The 22446-nt window shown below is 38.2% G+C and overlaps 1 protein-coding gene across 1 annotated transcript in view; it reads left to right on the top strand.

The window, feature by feature from the left end:
* Window positions 1-22446, top strand: part of LOC126177063 (ubiquitin carboxyl-terminal hydrolase 34) — a 479314-nt gene that overhangs the window by 24615 nt on the left and 432253 nt on the right. The window contains exons 7-9 of the mRNA XM_049924303.1: window positions 11264-11482; window positions 13918-14127; window positions 17185-17302. Of these exons, the coding sequence (XP_049780260.1) occupies window positions 11264-11482; window positions 13918-14127; window positions 17185-17302 (547 nt within the window). The remainder of the gene's footprint in view (window positions 1-11263; window positions 11483-13917; window positions 14128-17184; window positions 17303-22446) is intronic.

Raw genomic sequence — 22446 nt, 5'->3', positions numbered from 1 at the left:
GATCTTTCAGGGACTACATAGGACTTGAAAGAACAGCTGACTGGAATGCGTAATGTCTTGAAAAGAGATTAAGGCAAAGCCTCAGTAAAAGTGAAAGATTACTGGATTGTATTCAAGCTAAGTCAGGTGATTCTGGGGCATTTGTATTAGGAAATGAGGACATTGAAATTATTATATGAGTTTTTCAGTTTGGGAAGCAAAATATCTGGTGACAGCAGAACTAAAGATGCTGTAAAATGAGAAATAAGAAAAACTGTAGAAATAACAACATTGAAAATAAATTTAAGTGTTTTAAGGTTGAAAGTATTTGCCTGGAGTGCAGCCATAATGTGAAAGTGAAATATGCACAGTAAGGAATACAGACAGAAGTAGAACTGTAGCTTTTAAATGAGGTGCTACAGTAGAATGCTGAAGATCAGATGTGTAGATCGAATAACTGACGAGGAAGTGCTGAATGCAGTTGGGGATAAAAGAACTTGCGTAAAAGAGGGGTTAATAGGACACATTCTTAAGAGTCAATTTGGTGATGGAGGGAATTGTGATGTGCAAAAATGTCGAAGAGAACAAGGGTTTGACTACAGAAAAGAGATACAACTGGATGTAGGTTGCAATAGTTACGCAGAAATGAAGAGTCTGCATCAAATTAGTCATTGTTCTAAAGGCAATAACAGTAATAATATAATAAGAAAAATTCCATTTTGAAAATTTTCGAACCACACGTATCTTCTGAAGATAAGTACTAGCAATCTGCTTTGCAGCATAGCGAGTTTAGAGAACAGTGTATAGGTTAAGTTTTTGGTGACATTATGCATTTTCTGAAAAACTGTTTTTGAACTCATCTGTCGATGTTTTACCTTATAAAGCAAACAATATGGTAAAATATTCCTGGAAATGGGCAAAAGCTACATCAATTACTTGAGGTATTTCAAATATCTATACAACTACTGAAAGTGCAATTTTATTTTGCCACACGTGTTTTGTTTTGTTAATTTAAAGCATTGTCTGTGGACTGGAATCAAACCACTTGTGGTTGAGCTCTAAAACTGTTCATTTCAAAAGTTTTTAGATTTAGAACCAAACCATATTTGTAATTGTGTTTGATTTCATGCCATTTGTGAAGTCCCTAATGAATTTTAAAAAAGGCAAAATAAAAGTAAATTGTCAGTAGTCAACAAAGACGGATTTGAAGTATGTTGACTAATTATAACTACAGACACTGGGTATAAAAATTAACAATTTATTTAAGTACAATAAAAGTAAAGTTCTATTTGTAAGTAACAGCCTCATGGAAGTGATGTTTTTCAAATGTACAGTTCATATATTTCTTTGTAATTTTGACAAGTGTAGTTTTTCTTGTGAATATCCTTTTGAGTTAGCAGCAGTCCATTCATTAAATAGTATTTGATCACCCAGTGTTGCCCAGTTGCTTATTTACTCCAATCTTACATTGGATACCAAAGAACTGAAATCAACTTGTAAACTAGGCACAAACATGGGTCACTTACATGGCACAGAAATGTAAATGAAGTATACAGCTTGTAAAATAAAATCTTTTAAAAGTTTATTATAATATTAATTTAACACACAACTTGATTATATACACTTTTTAAATTTCTCTCACTGCACAAGAGCAAGAATCATAAAGGTGTCATAAGAGAAATATGGCGGCCTGAAATTCACCCCACAATACTCAAGACGAGTAGAATGTCAAATGGGCCGACTTGGAGCAGGAGAGGCACCACAGGTTACTTTAATTTCCACTGTCTATACTTTTCCAAATAAATTCACAAAACTTTGTCAGCATGACCAGGAAGGATTTAGGATTCACACTCATAGCAGTGGAAGTTCAAACACGTAACAAAATAATTTTTTTATTTTACATGTGAAATTTCACCATTCTTTTACTTACTATTGGTTGCATTTGTTGCTATAGGTATACTTTTCTTCATAAGTAAGAGAGATTCTCCGATGAATTTTGCACTACATACAAACCGTACTTACATGTGTATGCAACCCTAGAATTAATTTAATTTATGAAAAAATGAATGAGTGGTTACATTTTAAACTTCATGTTTAGAAAAAACTCAAATTTTGTAGTGAATTAGATTAGATTAGATTAGATTAGATTACATTAGTACTTGTTCCATAGATCATGAATATGACACTTCGTAATGATGTGGAACGTGTCAGGTTTTTATCACAGTTTTTAATGGATTTGGAAAATTCTAGAGTTTTTACATTAAGGAGTTTGTGTTTAATAAGCATACCAAGTTTGAAAGTAATAGGATGTTTGTTTTGGATGTTACATGTACCTAAGTGCAGAAATTTTGTTTTGCGGAAAATGGCCATTAAAGTTTCTGCTTGTATTTGGCATTCTTTTAGAACTGTCCAGCACCATAAGCAGGTTCCTTTTCATATTCTAAATCAGTTTTCTTCCTTTTCACATTCCTATGATGCACTCTTCTTGATTTTATCACCTCCAAAAATGATTTATTTGCTTTCACTACACGCTCTCTGTCTATCGCATACAAAGCTTTGGTGCAGTTCACTCCGGGCTGATTCCAATTTTCTCTAAAATGTATTTCCTGCTTTGCACACCATCATTAAAACATGAAACTGCATCATAGACACCAATAGCAAGTGCATTTCTTCCTACAAAAATGGTTTTTGGCAATCTTTCCCATGCACATTGGTTAAAACTTTCATTTGGGTATTGGGTACCACCATGAAGACATTTCTTCAATAAGTTTTCATATGCAAGGTCCCTGAATATAGGGTTGACGGCTTCCATTACAGCATTTGGTAAAGAATTCCTGTAATGATATTCTTCACCATCAGCAATTGACCTTCAGTAGCCAACCATGATTCATTTCCTTTTGGGAACAAGTTGGGAATAGGGTTATTGTCTGTGGAAATTTTGTGGAAGTATAAGGCACAAAGTGCTTGCTTCACATTTTTCAAGTCCCCTGTGTTCCTTCTTATTGCCAAGCCATAATATGTAGCTTGTCAATTTCTGCATCCTTCACTTGCCCTGTCCCTTTTATTCCCTTCCCATCAGGTTTTTTTTTCCCCCTCCCATGACAAATCTTGCCTCGACCTTCTAAGCCTAATGCCAACTCTTTTCTGTACATGTCCCACACATTCTAACTTCTGTGCAACAGTCTCAGTCCATATGGAGCACATTTTTGAAACTCAAGGAAAGCTCTACTATCACCATCACCAAGGTACTTTACATTTCACAGGCCACGGGAGGCAACAGATCTGGTAAACAAGCTGACAACTCCCTGTATTTCCATACCTCCACTTGAGCCTTTATAGTTCATATTGCATTCATGATCTGGAATCCCTTTCACACAACTATGACAAAATTTGCTCAACACGTCAACATCTAGTACTTTACGAGTGTCAACAGATGTTGTTGTAACACCATCATTCAATGAAGTGTGCTCTCTCTTTTGCCAGGTACCATCAAAAGCGGCCACTATGTCTGTGCCACCATCATTTTCGAAACAGATTCTTCTGCAGCACTTTTCATTGATGATTCTGCAACTTCCTTAACAGCCCCAAGCCATAAAGTTTCTCAAATTTTGCCTGGGGGCAGTGGAAGATTATCACTCCACAAAGTGTTCTTGCTGCCTTCTGTCCCCTATGCGAGCTAACATCCCAAAGATGTTTGGGCTCACATGCGGTTCCTCTTTTTCGAAATGTCTTGGATCAAACTCATCTGGGGGTTCAACCGCACATTTTGCATTACAAGCCCTAAATTAGACACTTGTGACCCTTTGGTTAAATTATCTATTTGATGGCAATTTCGCAAAATTCCGAGTTAATATAACACGTAATAACTGCAATAATAATATCGGGAACTAAATTAATGACCCATAAATGATGTAGGCCGCACAGTGTGTTTATTCAGAAAGCAAACTAATAGCGAAAGTGGTCATATTTAGAGTTACTGTTACACTCGAGCGCATATCCATTTGACACAGTTCGATCACTCACAATCGCATCGCGAATTAAAAGTCCAATACTTCAGCTCGTTAACTATGCAGAAAGGTAGAGTTCACACCAGGCGCGCGCTGCTCACCGCAAGTCCCGCGATATCACACAACACGAAAGTTTCTAAGTCGTTTCACTTCCTAGCTGCCTAAAGACGGACTGTCCACTTTTGCGTCTCAGTCTGAACTGAACCCTTTGGTGTCTCCAGCCGAACTGTCTGCTTTCGTGTCTGCACCAGCACTCCCTCTATCCATCCTTGGCTGTGCTTCCTGCACGCCGAATATACTTGCTCAACTGTCTAGGGCAGTTCTCTTTCCTGAAGCCTCCATCTGATTGGCTACAGCCTATCCTACATTATTTTACATTTTAACATATTTAAATATCCAAAGCTTGACCACTTTCATGTTCTAAATAAAGTAACAATAATATCCATCACATAATAAACATTAAATTCTTTTACATAAAACAAATATAATTTCCTTCTTAGCTTTGAATGTCTTGCATAAATGTGCTTTCTGATAAATAAACAAAAAACAAAAGTAACTATTTTGCACTAAACATTACAGCAAATATTCTATTACCTAAAGATTCAATAAGGTGTCATGCTGTCATCGTTCAATGTGTTTTGTGTGGAGGAAATGATGATCTGATGCATAACTAAAATACTGATAATTTAAATTTACTATATATTTTAAACAAATAAAGTTACAGAGTTGATATTTACAACGTTTGTCATTTTAATGATGGGCTTCTATATGAAATGTCGGTCATTAAGATCAACCAAAGCGTTCAGATTTTAGCATTGCCTATACTATTATAGATATGATCAAAATTCAAGTTCTTTGGGATCACCATGAAAATTTATGGAGGATGGCAGATTAAAATTACTGTGGCTTGATTCCCAGCATTACTACAGTTTTCATAAATGTTACCCCTTATAGCCAATCTTAGGTCCGTCATATTTAACACTACTACATCTCCTCGGCCACAAACGGCTTCTACTGGGTTTCCCTATGACGTAGGTTCTCTAGACAATAGACGCCTGGGAATATCCCCATCTCATGGTGAATCTGCACCCTTTGTGGCACGTGGTCCTGGATGACAGGGTTCGTTTCGCAAATCCTGAAGGCTGACTCTTTCGGCCGTATACTTAAATGAGAGTGAAATTCTCATTAACTTACACCTACCAATACAGCGTGTGCCATATGCTACCCTCAAATTCACATTATAACTTTTGTTTATGATTTTAGATGTCATACAAGACGCAGCAACGCTGCATTTGCTGGATATCACAGATAAGTTTGTAGCAAGGCCTTTCCTGGGACTCGCAACTTCCACCACAGAAACACACTTCACAACAAAGCAATGCTTGCACATAACATTGTCCAATATTAACTGTGACAGTATATTAACATCAAGAGTAACATTACACGAACCTTCAGATTGACAGCCTCCATTTTTATTAGCACCAAAAACAAGTTTCCTTCTTGAAGTACTCGGTGGTGGTTTGTTTACTGGCTCTGAGAGGTTGCAGTCTTGACCCACTGGTGTAACATTTGTTGTAACACCCTTTACTGTGCATCTGTTGCCCTGGTGACATTATTTACAGTTGAAGCAACGAATTCTAGGCATATTGTGCGATAATATGCCAGAAACAAACACAAAAATAACACAGCCAACTGAAAACTGTTTCAAAATTCACACCACACTACAAGCTTGTAATGATTCATGTTGAATATTACTTAACTTAAGTTTCTTCTGCCTGGTCTATTGATGAATGAACATGAAATTTTCATGCTTCACAAAATTTATTCACATTAATTGACATCTGAACTGCGCACTCATCATGTAAACAAACCACGGACAGGCTTCACTGATCTCTTTGACTTACAAAATTAACTTCAAAACTGACTTGTCGCAACATCGCTTTATATAGAATTTCAACAATAGCCTCCAAAATAAAGCATTATTAATTTTGTACAATTTTGATGTTGCAATTAAAATTTACAAAATGTAAAGAAATTGTTGTTACAGCCGAATAAGGTGTAAAATACAACATTGAATGACAGTCTCTTATAGCAATATCTTTAGTTTTCCATAAGAAAATCATTCTGAACTTTAATTACAATAGTGTTTCTTGTATTATTTTAGTTACGTAATTAATTACAGTTTGAATTTGGTTACTAACATTCAATGGTAGTACAGAGGTTGTGCTTTATCTGATTGCATACATAAAATGCACAAATAAGGCTCAAATTCTGGAAATTGGAAAACTGTGAGAAGTAAACAATTGGAGAGTTAATTAGAAATATAATTACAAAGAATATTAATTGCCGAGGAAGGCATAAAAATAAATAGCAAATGAATATACTTCGCTTGGTAATAACTTCTAAGTTGTTTCTCAAGATAGTGAGGTCTTCTGTTACTGGATTTTTAGATTACAATTTTGTTAATTAAAACCATTGATTTTTCATGCTAACATCTCTGCAGCCTCTAGTTATTTATTGCTAAGGACTTATTACTTCAATTTCTTGATTTGTTACTTAATTTAGAGTATGTGCATAATTTTATCAATGACAACAATCCACCAATAATTACAACAACGCACGACCTTTCAGATCAGTCCACATGCCTTTTCAATGAGTATCAAGTTCTTTATCAAATAGGACATAGTGATATATATAAAGACACACATACAAGGCCTTCGGAACAACTGAATTGTCCGATACCTATCCGGATGCATATAAAAAAGGTGGTATCAGACATTTCATTCGAATTTTGGGGAAGGCTGTATCGTTATAAGCTTTTCAAAACGGAGAACAAACAAAAATAAGCACTCAAAACAATGCATGTCAATAGCAGCAGAGAAAGTATCGATATCAATAGTCCCTTGTTTCATGAATAACAATCTCTGGCGCAAATATAAACTTTTGAATTGTACAGAGTGAAATGCACTTACATATGACAAGAATGTTGTGCGAAGGGGTATGGCGCTGCATCTTGGTACAGTTCAGACCAAATAATGTGCCTTATAATCTCTCAAATGTATACATCAAGCTATTCAGGAAGATGCGCACTACAAAATAGGCATATTCTTGGAAAACAAAATTTTTTCCGCCCTCCCTCTCCTAATTAACTGCCAACCAATGATTATTGATTGTGGTCGAGAACGCGAGTGTCACTAAAATTTGTTGTGTCTTATAGTTAAAAGGGCGATTTTACAGACATTATAAATAAAACGATGGGAAGTCCAGGTCACAAAAATCAACAATTTCGAAAACAATAGATTACTACTCGTCATAAAGATGACACACTGAGTTGCTGACAGGCACAATGAAAATGCTGTTACACATTAATCTTTGGGCCCGTCTTCTTCAGCAAAAAGAAAACACACACACATTCACACAAGCTGGCACACATGACCACTATCTCTGCCCTCTCTAACTGTAGAGCTGTAGCCAAAGCAGCTGGAGACAGCAGTCATGTTTGCCTGCTTATGTGAAAGTGTATGTGTGTTTTCCTTTCTTTTCTGGACAAGGCTATGGCTGATAGCATAATGCATAACAGTCTTTTTTTCATGCCTGTCAGATTCTCAGTGTGTCGTCTTTACAGTGAGTAACAATGGATCTGTCTCATTATTGTAGATGTTAAAAATATCTAGCTCTGGAAAAGTGAATATCCCTGATCTGCTCAACAAAATTTGACTTCAGTTTTTTTCTGCTCCTTGTTGTACAACACGTTATGGTGACTGAGTGTGAGAAATTAATTTAGAATAAACTAAAATAAATTATAAATTGTCACCATTCTATGTTCCATAACAAGCTAGAAAGGGAGTAGCTTTGCAGTTATGACTTCTGTTTATTGAATTCACATACCCACACAGCTGAGTTCATTGAAAATTTATTAACTCACATGTAATATATTTTAAAACATGTCAGTACCCTCCTCGGGCATCTTTCAAAGGCCGTCAGTATTCAAATTCTCAAGCACAGAGTAAATGAAGCCTGCATAGGCCGTAAGATTATGACAACCACCAGCTAGCAAGCTGCATAGTCTGGCTGTCACCACCTTCTTGTAGCCCAAAGTTTATTTATTAATTTTGAAGTAAATTAATAATTTGGGCAGCTGGCCACATTTTCACAGTACATGGTATGCTGAGATAGAGATAAGTTGCAGATAGGGGTAGCAGTGGTAGAATTTAAATAAACAGTTTCCATAATATTCATCTTATGTTCTTCTTCTTCTTTTTCTTGTAAGACATAGGCTCATAGTTCATTTTGAAATGTAACTTTTTATACTGTTCTAGAGGATACTCGGCTAGTGGACTTTTAGGTGTTCATTTTCTGTCATTTCACTTCACATCACATTCAACATCGACCGTGATGCTAACACAACACTCACAACCTATACTCCATCATCGCACTTCAAACTCATACTACTCACTACCCAAAGACAAATGTATACCTCCAGCAACATGTAGCAAAGAAAATACTATCATCTATCGATCTATTTGTGCAAAATCATCTTTGAAACATATATTTCAAAAATAAAGTACAAATAATTGTTTATCATTGCTTATCTTTTTAAAAAGTCCATAATCATAATAGAGCCAGTCCTGACAAAACTCTACCATCTGGTGAGCAAGATGTATGAAACAGGCGAAATACCCTCAGACTTCAAGAAGAATATAATAATTCCAATCCCAAAGAAAGCAGGTGTTGACAGATGTGAAAATTACCGAACAATCAGTTTAATAAGCCACAGCTGCAAAACACTAACACGAATTATTTACAGACGAATGGAAAAACTAGTAGAAGCCGACCTCGGGGAAGATCAGTTTGGATTCCGTAGAAATACTGGAACACGTGAGGCAATACTGACCTTACGACTTATCTTAGAAGAAAGATTAAGGAAAGGCAAACCTACGTTTCTAGCATTTGTAGACTTAGAGAAAGCTTTTGACAATGTTGACTGGAATACTCTCTTTCTAATTCTAAAGGTGGCAGGGGTAAAATACAGGGAGCGAAAGGCTATTTACAATTTGTACAGAAACCAGATGGCAGTTATAAGAGTCGAGGGGCATGAAAGGGAAGCAGTGGTGGGGAAAGGAGTGAGACAGGGTTGTAGCCTCTCCCCGATGTTATTCAATCTGTATATTGAGCAAGCAGTAAAGGAAACAAAAGAAAAATTTGGAGCAGGTATTAAAATCCATGGAGAAGAAATAAAAACTTTGAGGTTCACCGATGACGTTGTAATTCTGTCAGAGACAGCAAAGGACTTGGAAGAGCAGTTGAACGGAATGGATGGTGTTTTGAAGGGAGGATATAAGATGAACATCAACAAAAGCAAAACGAGGATAATGGAATGTAGTCGAATTAAGTCGGGTGATGTTGAGGGTATTAGATTAGGAAATGAGACACTTAAAGTAGTAAAGGAGTTTTGCTATTTGGGGAGCAAAATAAGTGATGATGGTCAAAGTAGAGAGGATATAAAATGTAGACTGGCAATGGCAAGGAAAGCGTTTCTGAAGAAGAGAAATTTGTTAACATCGAGTATAGATTTAAGTATCAGGAAGTCATTTCTGAAAGTATTTGTATGGAGTGTAGCCATGTATGGAAGTGAAACATGGACGGTAAATAGTTTGGACAAGAAGAGAATAGAAGCTTTTGAAATGTGGTGCTACAGAAGAATGCTGAAGATTAGATGGGTAGATCACATAACTAATGAGGAAGTATTGAATAGGATTGGGGAGAAGAGATGTTTGTGGCAGAACTTGACGAGAAGAAGGGATCGGTTGATAGGACATGTTCTGAGGCATCAAGGGATCACCAATTTAGCATTGGAGGGCAGCGTGGAGGGTAAAAATCGTAGGGGGAGACCAAGAGATGAATACACTAAGCAGGTTCAGTAGGATGTAGGTTGCAGTAGGTACTGGGAGATGAAGCAGCTTGCACAGGATAGAGTAGCATGGAGAGCTGCATCAAACCAGTCTCAGGACTGAAGACCACAACAACAACAATCGTAATTACATTAAATGTTTATATCAATATTATGAGAAGGAAAGTTGATACTCACCATATAGTGGAGATGTTGAGTCGCAGATAGGTACAACAAAAAGACTCCTACAATTAAAGCTTTCAGCCATTAAGGCATTTGTCAACAATAGACATACATAACCACCCCCCCCCCCACACACACACGACTAGAGTCTCAGACAACTGAAACCACATTGCGAGCAGCAGCACCAGTTCGTGATGGGTGGGAGTGGTAACTGGGTGGGGTAAGGAGGAGGCTGGGGTGGGGAGAGTATGTTGAAGTGGAGGACAGTGAAGTGCTGTAGGTTAGATGGTGGGCAGGGGAGAGGTGGGGAAGGGGTGGGGATGGAGTAGCGGAAAAGGAGAGAAATATGAAGACTGGGTGTGGTGGTGGGATGATGACTGTGTAGTGCTGGAATGAGAACAGGGAAGGAGGTGAATGGGTGAAGACAGTGACTAACGAAGGTGTTCATATGTGATGTTTTCACATTTTTGTATAGCTGTATGGTAGAGGATTTCTGGGTTTTGAGCATCAACTTGGAAATCAGTCATTTCATATGATTCAAGATCGGTTAGTACATGTATCTCACCATAACCAGTTTTCTTGCGGTAGTAATTGGCAAAAAGTAACCAGGGAGTGACAGGTCAGCTTGTTGGCTGGTGGTTGTCAAAGTCCTATGGTCCATGCAGGCTGATCTTGGTTTACTCTGTGCTTGCGAATTTGAGTACTAACGGCCTTTAGAAAATGTGTGAGGATAGTATTTAAGTGTTTTAATATGTATTAAATGTGAGGTGGTATACTTTCAATGAACATAGCTGTAGGTGAGCTGAATAAACAGAAGTCAAATCATAACTTCTCTTGTCAGTAACTTCAAAATAATTTGGTGTTTGTGCAGTACGTTATAAAGCACCATCGTCATTAAATAATTTTTTTTTTTTTTTAGGGATAATGCGTAATGCTTTGAAGTTTGTATTTTTAGTGCATAGTCCCAGCTGATCCATCAACTTTGTTTTATTTATTACATCCAGAATTAGAACACTAAAGAAAGAATGGGTGGTGCAAATAGCTCAGAATCCCATCCCCACCTTGTTTATTTCTGGGTTACGAGTTGTTACTGTTCTTGCATGTTGTGTTGAACAAATCAAATCAGTGTTGTGAAATGTGTGCAAAGTAAATTGTTGTAACATTCATGGAAGAAAGTGTCCTTGCATTGTTTGTTTTGTTCTAGGTAATAAAGCAGAGTCACATAATACTCAGCTTTTTAGCAATGGAATGCAAGATAACAGATGAACATATAGACATTATTTGGCAAGCTGCACAGTTAAAACACTGCAGTAAGCAAGTTCATGACCTTCTTCCTCCACTCATTAAAAACTTGGAATCTGGGCCTGTGTTACATCTGTACAATCTTCTTTGTAAAATGGAACCTAAAGACCACACAGAGCAGGTAAATATTTCATATTGTTTGTGTACTGGCAATGGTTGCATCTGTGGTATTAAAACATGTCTTGTACAACATCTAATGTGTCTGGGGAGAAAGTAGTAAGGTGTAATCAGAAGTGCTACAGGAGTATGTGTTCTCGTTTATAATAATATTGGGTTGGTGCGTAAGTTCATAGTGTTTTTCCATAAGTTTAATATAAGCACAACAGATACACATGAAAGAGACATGGGTCATCAAAAATATATTCTCCTAACTGTTTACAAATCTGCCAATGCTTGGGCAACTTTTGATTCCGTGATTGTAGAAATCATTTGATTTTGTGGCAGAGAACTTGTCGAGCCATGTTAAGAGTGCATTTTCAACCGCATAAGGAGTTCCTTGAAGGTTGTACCATAGAGCGCAGAAAAGGTGAAAATCTGAGGGCGCAAGGTCAGGTAAGTGAGATGGATGTGGAATGACTTTCCAACCCAACTCTTATATTGTGTTTTTTGTCAGTCTATCAGAATGTGGGCTTGTGTTATTGTGGCATGGCATCACTTCACGCAGTCTTCTTGGTCATTGTTCTTCAATTGCGTCTGCAAGACCACTCAGTTGTTGACAGTTTAATGTCAAGAGTTATGGTACACCTCAGGGAAGGAATTCATTGTACACCACACTGTTGCTTTTTAGACAGATGCACAACATGATTTTTTGTGAATGCATGCAGATCTTTTTACAGGGAGTTGCTGCGTTGCTTAGGCTTGACAAATCCTTTCTTTTCCTTATGTTACCATAAAGATACTATTTATCATCACCAGTAACGGTACAGGATAGGAATGTCGGTGTTGTTCACGAGGCAATTGATGATGAACAAGCAGAGATGCACATATGGCCACTGGCTGATTTTTGTGATTTTTGGCTTAGAGCATGTGGTATTCATACACCCGATTTTTGAACTTCCCCATTGCATGCAAATGTCACATGATGGTGGAATAAATCACAGTTCATCATGTTTGCCAGTTCTCGAGTACATTGTGGATCATTGGGGATTAATGTGTTTAAACGATCTTAATCAAACCTCAAAGATCTTCCGGGACGTGGAGGGCACTAATGTCAAAATGATCATCCTTAAGAGAAAACCATTTTCTTGACATCCCCTGCCCAATGACATTATCACCATTCCACATACTCTACAACAGTAGTTGACCTGTAGTGTGATGATGATTAAGTGTTGTTATCAATAATTGTACAATCTCTGTGTAACAATTCTGTATTTCAATATACTGCAATATGTTTATTAAACTGCGGTGAATACTGTGTGTCATTCTGCTGCATCTATATAACATGTGCTTTGGGGTGTGCACAAAATTTTTAGCATGAATTTTCATTCTGCAGTGTAGGGTGCAGTAATTTGAGACGTTCTGGCAGATTAAATCTGTGTGCAAGCTGGATTGGGTTTATAATCTGGGACCTTTGCCTTGGAAAAGGTCCCATGTATGAGTCAGAGTCTGGCACAAAGTATCAATGTTGAGAGTTGATTTTCATGTTAGTTTAGCTTTGCTTGAGGATACTTAGCCACTGTAGTGTTCATTATAGATGGCATAAAGCAAACAGGACACACATTATGTTAAGAGATGACAGTAATAGTTGTCCAAGCATACTAAGTTTTCAAGGGAGAATCAGGAGCAGAAACAGTAGCCCAATGTGGTGGTCATCCCAGTCTTTCCAGTTATCTGGGTAGACAATGACTGGACGACACAGATACCAGACAAGAGGCATCCAAAATTTTCTTATTCCCCCCTGTGCATACGGTCACCTTTTTTCTTACATACCACTGTCGTAGCATTGGAAAAGGAAAAGAAAGAGATCTGGAAAGTAGGGAGAAGATACTTGTACATTGAAGCTTTGTGTTTGGCCGTATATAACAGACTGGTGTTTAGTAATTGCGTGCAAAATGCAGAAAAGACTATTGGTTGGTGCACAACAAGAAACCTAACATCATTGACATTTTCAAAGGATGGGAGCAAAATAACAAAATGATAAGATTGATGTTCTCTTATAAGTGCATCACTTAACATTCAAAATTCTGTTATGAAATGTAGTGGATAACCAGTATTCAGAATACTAATACTAGCCAAACTTTTTATTTTAATATATCAATAAATTTAGTTATTTTTTTATTGTAAGTGTGCCAACAAGGTAAACGAAAATAATAAGCTGGGATGAAATTGTAGAATTTCATTATATGGATGATTTTGGTTGCTTCATTATGTATTTTAGAAATTTGTTTATAACTTTAGACTTTGTGTATGATTTTTAACTAACAATGAAAAGTTGAGTCCTGAAAAATTAACTTGTTTCTAAAAGTAACTCATTGATTGAACAACAGTCAGATGTTACATTTTGTGATATATTTTGCTACTTAATTATATCTCATGTGTTTCCAAAATTATTTTCAGAGCCTGTATCTTGCTTCAGCACTTATAAAATTTATATGGACAAGTGCGGGAACCTACAGCCAAGTAACGACTGAGGCTCCTTTTTTATCAATGGGAAATAAAAGTGTACTGAAACCTGGTGTTAATGGCACAAGAACCAACCGAACTGGTGACATTAGCAGCAGTGAAAATAGCATCAGCATGGAGAATAGTAACTCTGAAGATGAGCAGGTCTGTATTAGAGAATGGTGTTTTTATCCTTTTTCCTCTCCGGGTGACATTTCTTGTGATATACAATAAATCTCTCTCTCTCTCTCTCTCTCTCTCTCTCTCTCTCTCTCTCTCTCTCTAACTCTGACTGACACACACACACACACACACACACACACACACACAACAAACAGGGAAACAATAGTAAAGATATAAGCAAAAAAAAAAATTCTTTTTTAAGTTACTTTTTATTGAATAGTCTACATTGAGGTGACAAAAGTCGTGGGATAGCGGTATGCACATATACTGATGGCATTAGTATCATGTACACGAGGTATAAAAGGACAGTGCATTGGTGGATTTGTTATTTGTACTCAAGTGGTTCATGTGAAAAGATTTCCAATGTGATTACTGCCACACAGCGGGTATTTTCAAACTTTGAATGCTTAAATACAAACAGCCACAATACAGCACTAGACATGAAAAGATGATTTTGCATCATGATAGTGCTTGACTCCATGCTCCAAAACCTGTCAAAACATATTTGGAAATGTTGAGATGGAAAGTCCTACCCCCCTGCCATATTTTTCAGACATTACTCCCTCTGACTACCATCTTTTTTGATAATGGCACACAGCCTGGCTGACAAACGCTTCCAGTAACTGGATCAGTTCTTGGATCTCCTCAAAAGATGCCCAGATCATCCACCACAGGACTCGTATGCTGCCTGAAATATGGGAAAAGGTATTGCCCAGTACTTTGAACTGTAAAGTTTTTGTAAGTTTTTTGCAATAAAGCCTCTAACTTTGAGAAAAAGCAGAGGAAGCAAAGATGTAGATTTAGTAATATGTATGGAATGTGTTCTGAATGAAGGCCACCATTAAATAATCTCTCCCTCCTCAGAAACAATGAAAGGAAAACCTTTTTTACTGCAAATGAGTTCATTTTTTCTCAAAACAGTTCCCTTCAAAATTTATTCACTTTTGTACATGTTCAAGCTGTTTGTTGAGCACCTCTGTAATGCTGTTGCACAGACTGAACAATTCCATGACAAAATGCATTGCTCTCCCTCCCTCCCTCCCTCCCTGCAAAGGAATCCAGATAGAAGAACCATACTCAAGAATTGGTAAAACAAGTGCTTTATATGCCACTTCCTTCATGGATGAGTTACATTCTTCCCACTATTTGCTATTTGCGGTCATTTAACTTAAGTTCACTGTGGATAGTTAGTTCTAGATATTGTATGATAGATGTAGTTTCCAGCAGTTTATCATCAATAGTGTAGTTGTTCACTAATATGTTTCTTTTTCTTTGTATGCACAATATATTTTATTTATTTACATTTGAGGGTCAATTGCCAGAACCTGCCCCATTCATCATTCCTCTGCGGGTTGTTCTTAAATCGATACTGTTTTCTGATGTGGCTACTTTGTTACAGACAACTGCATCATCTGCAAACAGTATTCAAAAGTTTCCAGCACTTTCTATTCCTGAATCTGGTCCGATAATCAGTAAGCTTGTTTTGTCCCCCCCCCCCCCCCCCCCCCTCCCCCTCCCAACCACTAAATGACAGTGCGGGACGGTGTCAGATGCCTTCCTGAAGTCAAGGAACATGGCATCAACCTGAGCGCCATTGTCTACAGTGCTATGGGTCTTGTGGAAGAACAGAGCGAACCAATTTTCGCAAGATCTTTGTGTGTGGAAGTCTTGTGAATTTTTCTAGAGGAGATTTTCACTCTCCAAAAAGTCATAATTCTTGAGCATAAAACATGTTCTGTAATTTGCTGCAGATTGACATATATGGGCATATATTTATGTGCATCTGTCCTGCAACTATTCATGTAAACACACATGACCTGCACTTTTATCCATTCAGTAGCTACCTTTCATTGCTCCAGCAATCTAGGATAAACTGCCGTTAGAAGGGAAGCAATTTCTTTCCCATAGTCTTTGTAGAATCTCATTAATATCTGATAAGATCCTGACGCTTTTCCACTACTAAGCAATTGTAGTTGATTTTCTATTCCCAAAACAGTTATCTCAGTATCTGCCATTTCGGTGGCCATTCGGTGATCGAAAGAAAGGGCTGTATTATGATCTATGGCAAAACAATTTCTGAAGATTCAGTATTTTGGCCTTCTCTGAGTTAGCTTCCATTTCAGTGCCAATGTGGTCACTGAGTGAATGAATATGGGATTTCAATCTGCTTACTGATTTTACGTAAGACCAAAACCTCTTAGGGTTTTTATAGGTATTCAGATCAGTTGACAAAATTGCATTTTCAGAGTCATTGTATGCCTCTCTTTTACACTGTTTTTCGTTTTGGTCAGTTTTTGTTTTTCGGGGAGTCTGCTGGCAAAAAATATTGCTTTTGTTTAATTACAGTATTATGAAAAGAACAGTTGCTACTCACCAGATAGCGGAAATGCTGAGTCGCAGGTATAGGCACGACAAACACACACACACACACACACATACACACACACACACACACACACACACACACACACACACATACACACACAGACCATAGTCTGTGACTGCTAAGGCCTGACTGCTTTTACGAAAATTTACTCACTGAAAAATGTGCAGCTCTCTCCAAAATAAAACCTGAAATTAGCTGCTGGCCACAGATGTCAACTGTAACAGTACACCATAAACAATAACAAGCAGGAACCATGCTCTCTAAATACCCCCAGCTGTACGTATGTGCATTATCCCCGTCTAGTGCATGTGTGCTGATTCATAAGTATTTGAAATTGATGTCTGTATCCGCATGCGAATAATTTGTCTGCTAATTCTCTAAGTTCCATCTATTCTGTCGCCAGATGGCTGACACTCTAGATCCATACCATTCATGGCAGATCATCATCTAATACTCGCTTCCGAAATTAGAGATGTTTAGTTTGTACCATTACCTTCTAGAAACACTGGTTTCATTGCTTGTCATTGATTTCATGTTAAATGATGATTGTTGGTTACAGGAACAATAAAAATGTATAAATACCATTTCAGTGATAGCTGTACATTCTTAAAAAAGTACAGCATTTATTTGTTATGTTATTTTTGTTTTTTCAGGGCTGTTGCATGCCATCAGATACTGCTCAGTTGATAACAAAGGAGAAAGATCAAGGTGATAAAACAGTAAATAATAGCAAACACAAAAAGAGCCCCATTAATGTTGAAAACTCTGACGGTGAGTGCAGTAGTTTTTATTACAATAAATGATTGATTACTTGGTGTTGGAATTGCAAAAGATTGCTTTCTCTGCTTGTATGAAGAAGGAAAAAGATCACTTAAAAAGAAAATATATGGCTCACTTGTGCGCGAGGCTAAACAAGGAGTGAAAAGGAAGAGTTTCTGAAGGATAGCTTATTAATAGACATAATAATTAGTCTAGTTAAATGTAAATGGGTGATTGTAACGAAGTACACATTAGAACACTGCTTAGCTGGAAGTGCTCTGTAATGGGACAAATGATCTAACAGAATGGATATTATTTAAATCACCGAGGCAATTAAAATAGTCAGCTCAAGAATATCACTTACAATCACTTGCTTGATTTGACTGTGTTTTGCATGGCAGGACAAAATCCAATTAGGATGCATTCCTGTAAATTTCACTGACATAAAATTTTTTTAATATGGTTCACTTAGAACACTGTGAAGAATGTGTCATTAGGCATATTTTTGAATCTTTCTCATAATAATAATACCTTTTTTTTTTGGGGGGGGGGGGGGGGGTTTGTTAAATGGTACAGTGCATGGACTGACTTTTATTCTCAATGTTTTGTATTTGAATTCATTAACTCAAAGGTAATTGTGTCTACTAAAATCAAAGTGTCAACAAATTCCATTTGTTCCCACAAAAGATACTGATTTGCACTCACAATGAGACCATGCAGACTGGCTCACTCCAGTATTCTTAATATGTATTGTATTTGAAGGTCAGTTCTGCTAAGTGTGAAACATGTTCTTTTATCAACCCTTTGACCACTGTGGTAGTGTTAACTCCTCATGCTCTGCCACTCCCCAGGTACCGAGGATCTGTTTAAATGCAGCCTGTGGGTTTTCCTTTGAAGTGATTGTGTGTCCCATTCCTCAACCCTGTCATTGTTGTGGCTCGAGTTAGTTCCATATGTTGGTGAATAAAAAAGTTTTGAGTATTTATCATATAAGATACATGCCTCTTTGAATGCTATAATTTGCAAAGATTTTTGTTTTGATCTCTTGAACCATTTGTGAAATATGATGGTTGTAATGACCAAATGACTCCGGATACGCAGGGACGGAACTGCGCCCCATGTGCACCCGTCCACCCGATATAAAAACCAATAATTCAAGAACAAAATCAGGTATCATTCTGCTCTCAGTTTTAAATAAAATGTCGATATCTTACCTGCACTTTATACACAGTGACGTATCACTTAAAATCAAACATACCCCACGTTTACACAATGTGTTTTTATCTCTACAAACTCATTAAAATTTCGTGCAGTGATTTACTCTTTTTGGTGCAGCACAGTAACTGTGACGAATAATAAAAAGATATTTAGTCGTCTGTCAAACAAAGATATCATATGGTAAGATGTGCAACCACCAAGTTTTTTCACTGAATAGTTTTCTTAAAATTAGATGATATGTATTTCATAGCAGCTGAAATGCCATCTTACAGCATGGGTAGCAACATTAGGCAAGCAGATACACAACCATCAAAGCTGCAATCAACACAGAATGCAGAGAGTACATCTGTAGCAGTCAAAGGATGAAGAGAGTCACTGGTAGCTGAGGGTGTAGCAGTGTAGGTCTCGAAATTGCTAAGTTGCAGGTTTGATTTTTGGTAGTAGCAACTTTGCTGTACTGTTACTTAAATTCTTTATTACCAAATGGAAATGTTAATTAACAGATATTGATTAATAATTTTTAATATGAATCATATCTTTTTACTTTAAAATACTGACAGAAAAAAATTCAAATTTTAAATCAAACGCAAGAAACCCCAGATAGGAATATCAACAGTGTAAGAAAAGATAGATTTCTACTTACTACAAAGAAGTTGCAAGTTGCAGACAGGCACTATCAAAAGACACTCGCATATAGCTTTTGGCCACAGCCTTCATCAGTAAAACTTGCATGCGCACCTATCCAAGCACACCTCAGCATACATGACCGCCAACTCCAGCATCTCGGGCTGGAGCGCAGCATCACGTGGGATGCAAGCAGCAGTCTGGAGGGGATGGGGAAGGGGAAGGGATAGTAGAGTATGGGTAGGGAGAGAGACAAACGCTGTGTGGTGGAGTGTGTAGGGACTAGACTGCCAACAGGTGCTGCGTCAGGGGGTTGTGGGACAGGGAGGTGGGGAAAAAAGGATAGGAACGGGGAAAGACGAGTGGATGTGTTGGCAGAGGGCTGCAAATAAACAGGGTGGGAGATGAGAATGGGAAGGAGACGACACAAGAAGGTGGAAACTATTGGTTGATGGATGTGGGGACAGTATTTTACCATAGGTTGAGGCTGGGATAGTTATGGTAGCGGCTGGATAGTCACAGGAGCAGAGAATGTGCGTTAAGGATAACTCCTACCTGTGCAGTTCAGAAAAGCTGGTGATGGAGGGAAGGATCCAGATGGCTCAGGTAGTGAAGCAACCATTGAAATCAAGCGTATTATGTTCAGCTTTATGCTACTGGATCTACTTTGCTCTTGGTTACAGTTTGGCGGTGGCTGTTCGTCCTGGTGGGCAGCTGGTTAGTAGTCATACCAATATAAAAAGCTGTGCAGTGATTACAGCAGAGCTGGTAAATGACGTGGCTGCATTCAGAGGTGACGCGTCCACTGACAGGATGGGATAAACCTGTGACAGGGCTGGAATAGGAAGTGCTGGGTGGGGAGATTGGGCAGGATTTGCACCACAGGGATATGATCCTTGTGGCAAGAGGTTGGGATTGATCCGTGTGGCAAGAGGTTGGGATTGGGAGTGGTGTAGGGATGGACTAGGATGTTGTGGAGGTTGAGTGGCTGACAAAACACCACTTTAGGAGGGGTGGGAAGTATCTCAGGTAGGACGTCCCTCATTTCAGGGCACGATGATAGGTAATCAAAGCCCTGATGAAGGATGTAGTTCAGTTAATTAAGTCCGGGGTGGTACTGGGTGATGAAGGGGACACTCCTATGTGGTTGGTTCTTTGGGATGGTGGTAGGATTGTGGGTGTGAGGGGAACTGGCACAGGAGATCTGTTTGTGGACTAAGTCTGTAGGCTGTGAAGGCCTGGGTGAGACCCTCAGCATACTATGCAAGGTAGTTTTGTCACTGAAGATGCTCTGTCCCCAGGTGGCCAGGCTATATGGGAGGGATTTTTTTGTGTGACAGGGAACAAAGATAGGGTGTCTTGGCCCTGGGTCCATATCAGGAAGGTACCATCAATGGACCTGAACCAGACTAGGGGATTGGTGTTTTGGGAGGCTAGGAAGGTATGCTCTAGATGGCCCATCAGAAGGCTGGCGTAGGAGGGTGTCATGCAGGTGTTCATGGCTGTGCCGCAGATTTGTTTATATACCTTCCCTTCAGTTGAGAAGTTGTGGGTTAGGATAAAGTTAGTAAGGCATATAAGGAATGAGGTTGTGAGTTCGGAGTGTGAAGGATGTTGAGAAAAGTAGTTCATCTCTCTTCCCATCTGTATACTACCATCCCTTCCCCTTCCCCAACCCCCTCCTGATTGCTGCTTGTGTCCCATGTGATGATGCGTTCCGGCCTGAGATGCCGGAGTTGGCGGCCATGTATGCATGAGGTTTTCTTGCTTTTCGTGTGTCTGTGTGCATGCGTGCGCGCGCGCGCGCGCGTGTGTGTGTGTGTGTGTGTGTGTGTGTGTGTGTGTGTGTGTGTGTGTGTTGCTAAATTCAAATTGTATATGGTTTTTATAGACATATGAAATGCCTGTATGTTAAATAAAAAATACATTCATGAATAATACTGTTTAATCTCCAGAAATGTGTTTTGTATTAGTGGTTCCAAGACTTGCACACACCACTACTAATGACTCTTTGAATGTGCTCAAAATGTTTTGTACTTTACAGTACTCTAAAATATTCTGATCTTTAAAGGCAATTTTTTGAGCTTATTGGCAATTGCATCATGCTATTTGTTAAATTAGTGTTGTGAGCACTGATGTTCAACTTCCTGGAAGAATAAAGATAATGAAGGAAGGCCAGTCTGTAAGATCTCCTTGCCAGATCTCCTTTTAAACTGTAAAAATAAGAAAAAAGGGAAAAATATTGAACAGAAGTACTCTAGTTTCAGTTTCAGCTCCACAGTAATGGAATAACACATGAAGTACAACTGTGGAGGTCCTTCAAGCATTTCTAGTTTTCAGCTATTCCATTGTTGTTAATACTTTCAGCAAAAGACTGAACTATTGAACTGACTATGAGTTGATGCTTTGTTAGAAGTACAACAGTATACTGGAAGTCAGTCGTGATCAAAGCTTTCAGTGACTCTTTTAATTATGTATGGTTATAACCAGTGTGCGATTTGTGCTTTTACCAGTGGGGGGGGGGGGGGGGGGGGGGGGATGTCCTAGGGGGTTAGTATAATTATATATGTTACTAGCGTGGACCGTGGTGTTACCTGTGGTTAAACAGTTATTTATAAATAGATTTTAATGCCGAAACTCACTATTCATGCGTATGCACTATCAGAAAAGCCATCCCTTGTTATATCTTTAAAAGTACATTATAGGTAAAGCTTATTTACAAAATCATCTACATACAGGTATACGAGGGGAATTCAAAAAGTAAAGGTAGATTTGTGAAAAGTTGTACTTATTCTGATGATAGAAAACTGAAACATGCGTTATTTTTCTACGTAACATCCCTCGACTTCAATGCAGTTTTCCTGACATTTTAAGAGTTTTTTTTTATTTTATTCATCAGAAAATACGTTTATCGGTTGCATCTGTAACCAATTTTGCACCGCAGCAATGACGTCTTCATCACTTTCAAATCTTCTTCCCTGTAGTGCTTCCGTTAAGGGTCCAAACATGTGAAAATCGCTTGGAGCCAGGTCTGAACTGTATGGTGGATGTTCCAGCACCTCGAATCTCAACTCCTTTATTGCGTCGGCTGTCCGTTTGACAGAATGTGGGCGAGCATTATCTTTCTGCAGGACAACACCTCTTCACAGTTTTCCACGATTTTTGGTTCTGATTGCAGGTTTTAGTTTCATACGCAACACATCACATCCACCATACAATACAGACCTGGCTCTAAAGCCTCGTTTACGCTGGAGAGACGTTTTGCAACATTGTGGCATGCTACGGAAATGTGGCGTGCGTTGTCTTGTCATTTA

This window comes from Schistocerca cancellata, chromosome 1, assembly GCF_023864275.1.
Source record: "Schistocerca cancellata isolate TAMUIC-IGC-003103 chromosome 1, iqSchCanc2.1, whole genome shotgun sequence".
NCBI classification, from domain to species: Eukaryota; Metazoa; Arthropoda; class Insecta; order Orthoptera; family Acrididae; genus Schistocerca; species Schistocerca cancellata.
The sequence above is the reverse complement of the archived record's forward strand: the minus strand, read 5'-3'. Positions and strand labels throughout refer to the sequence as shown.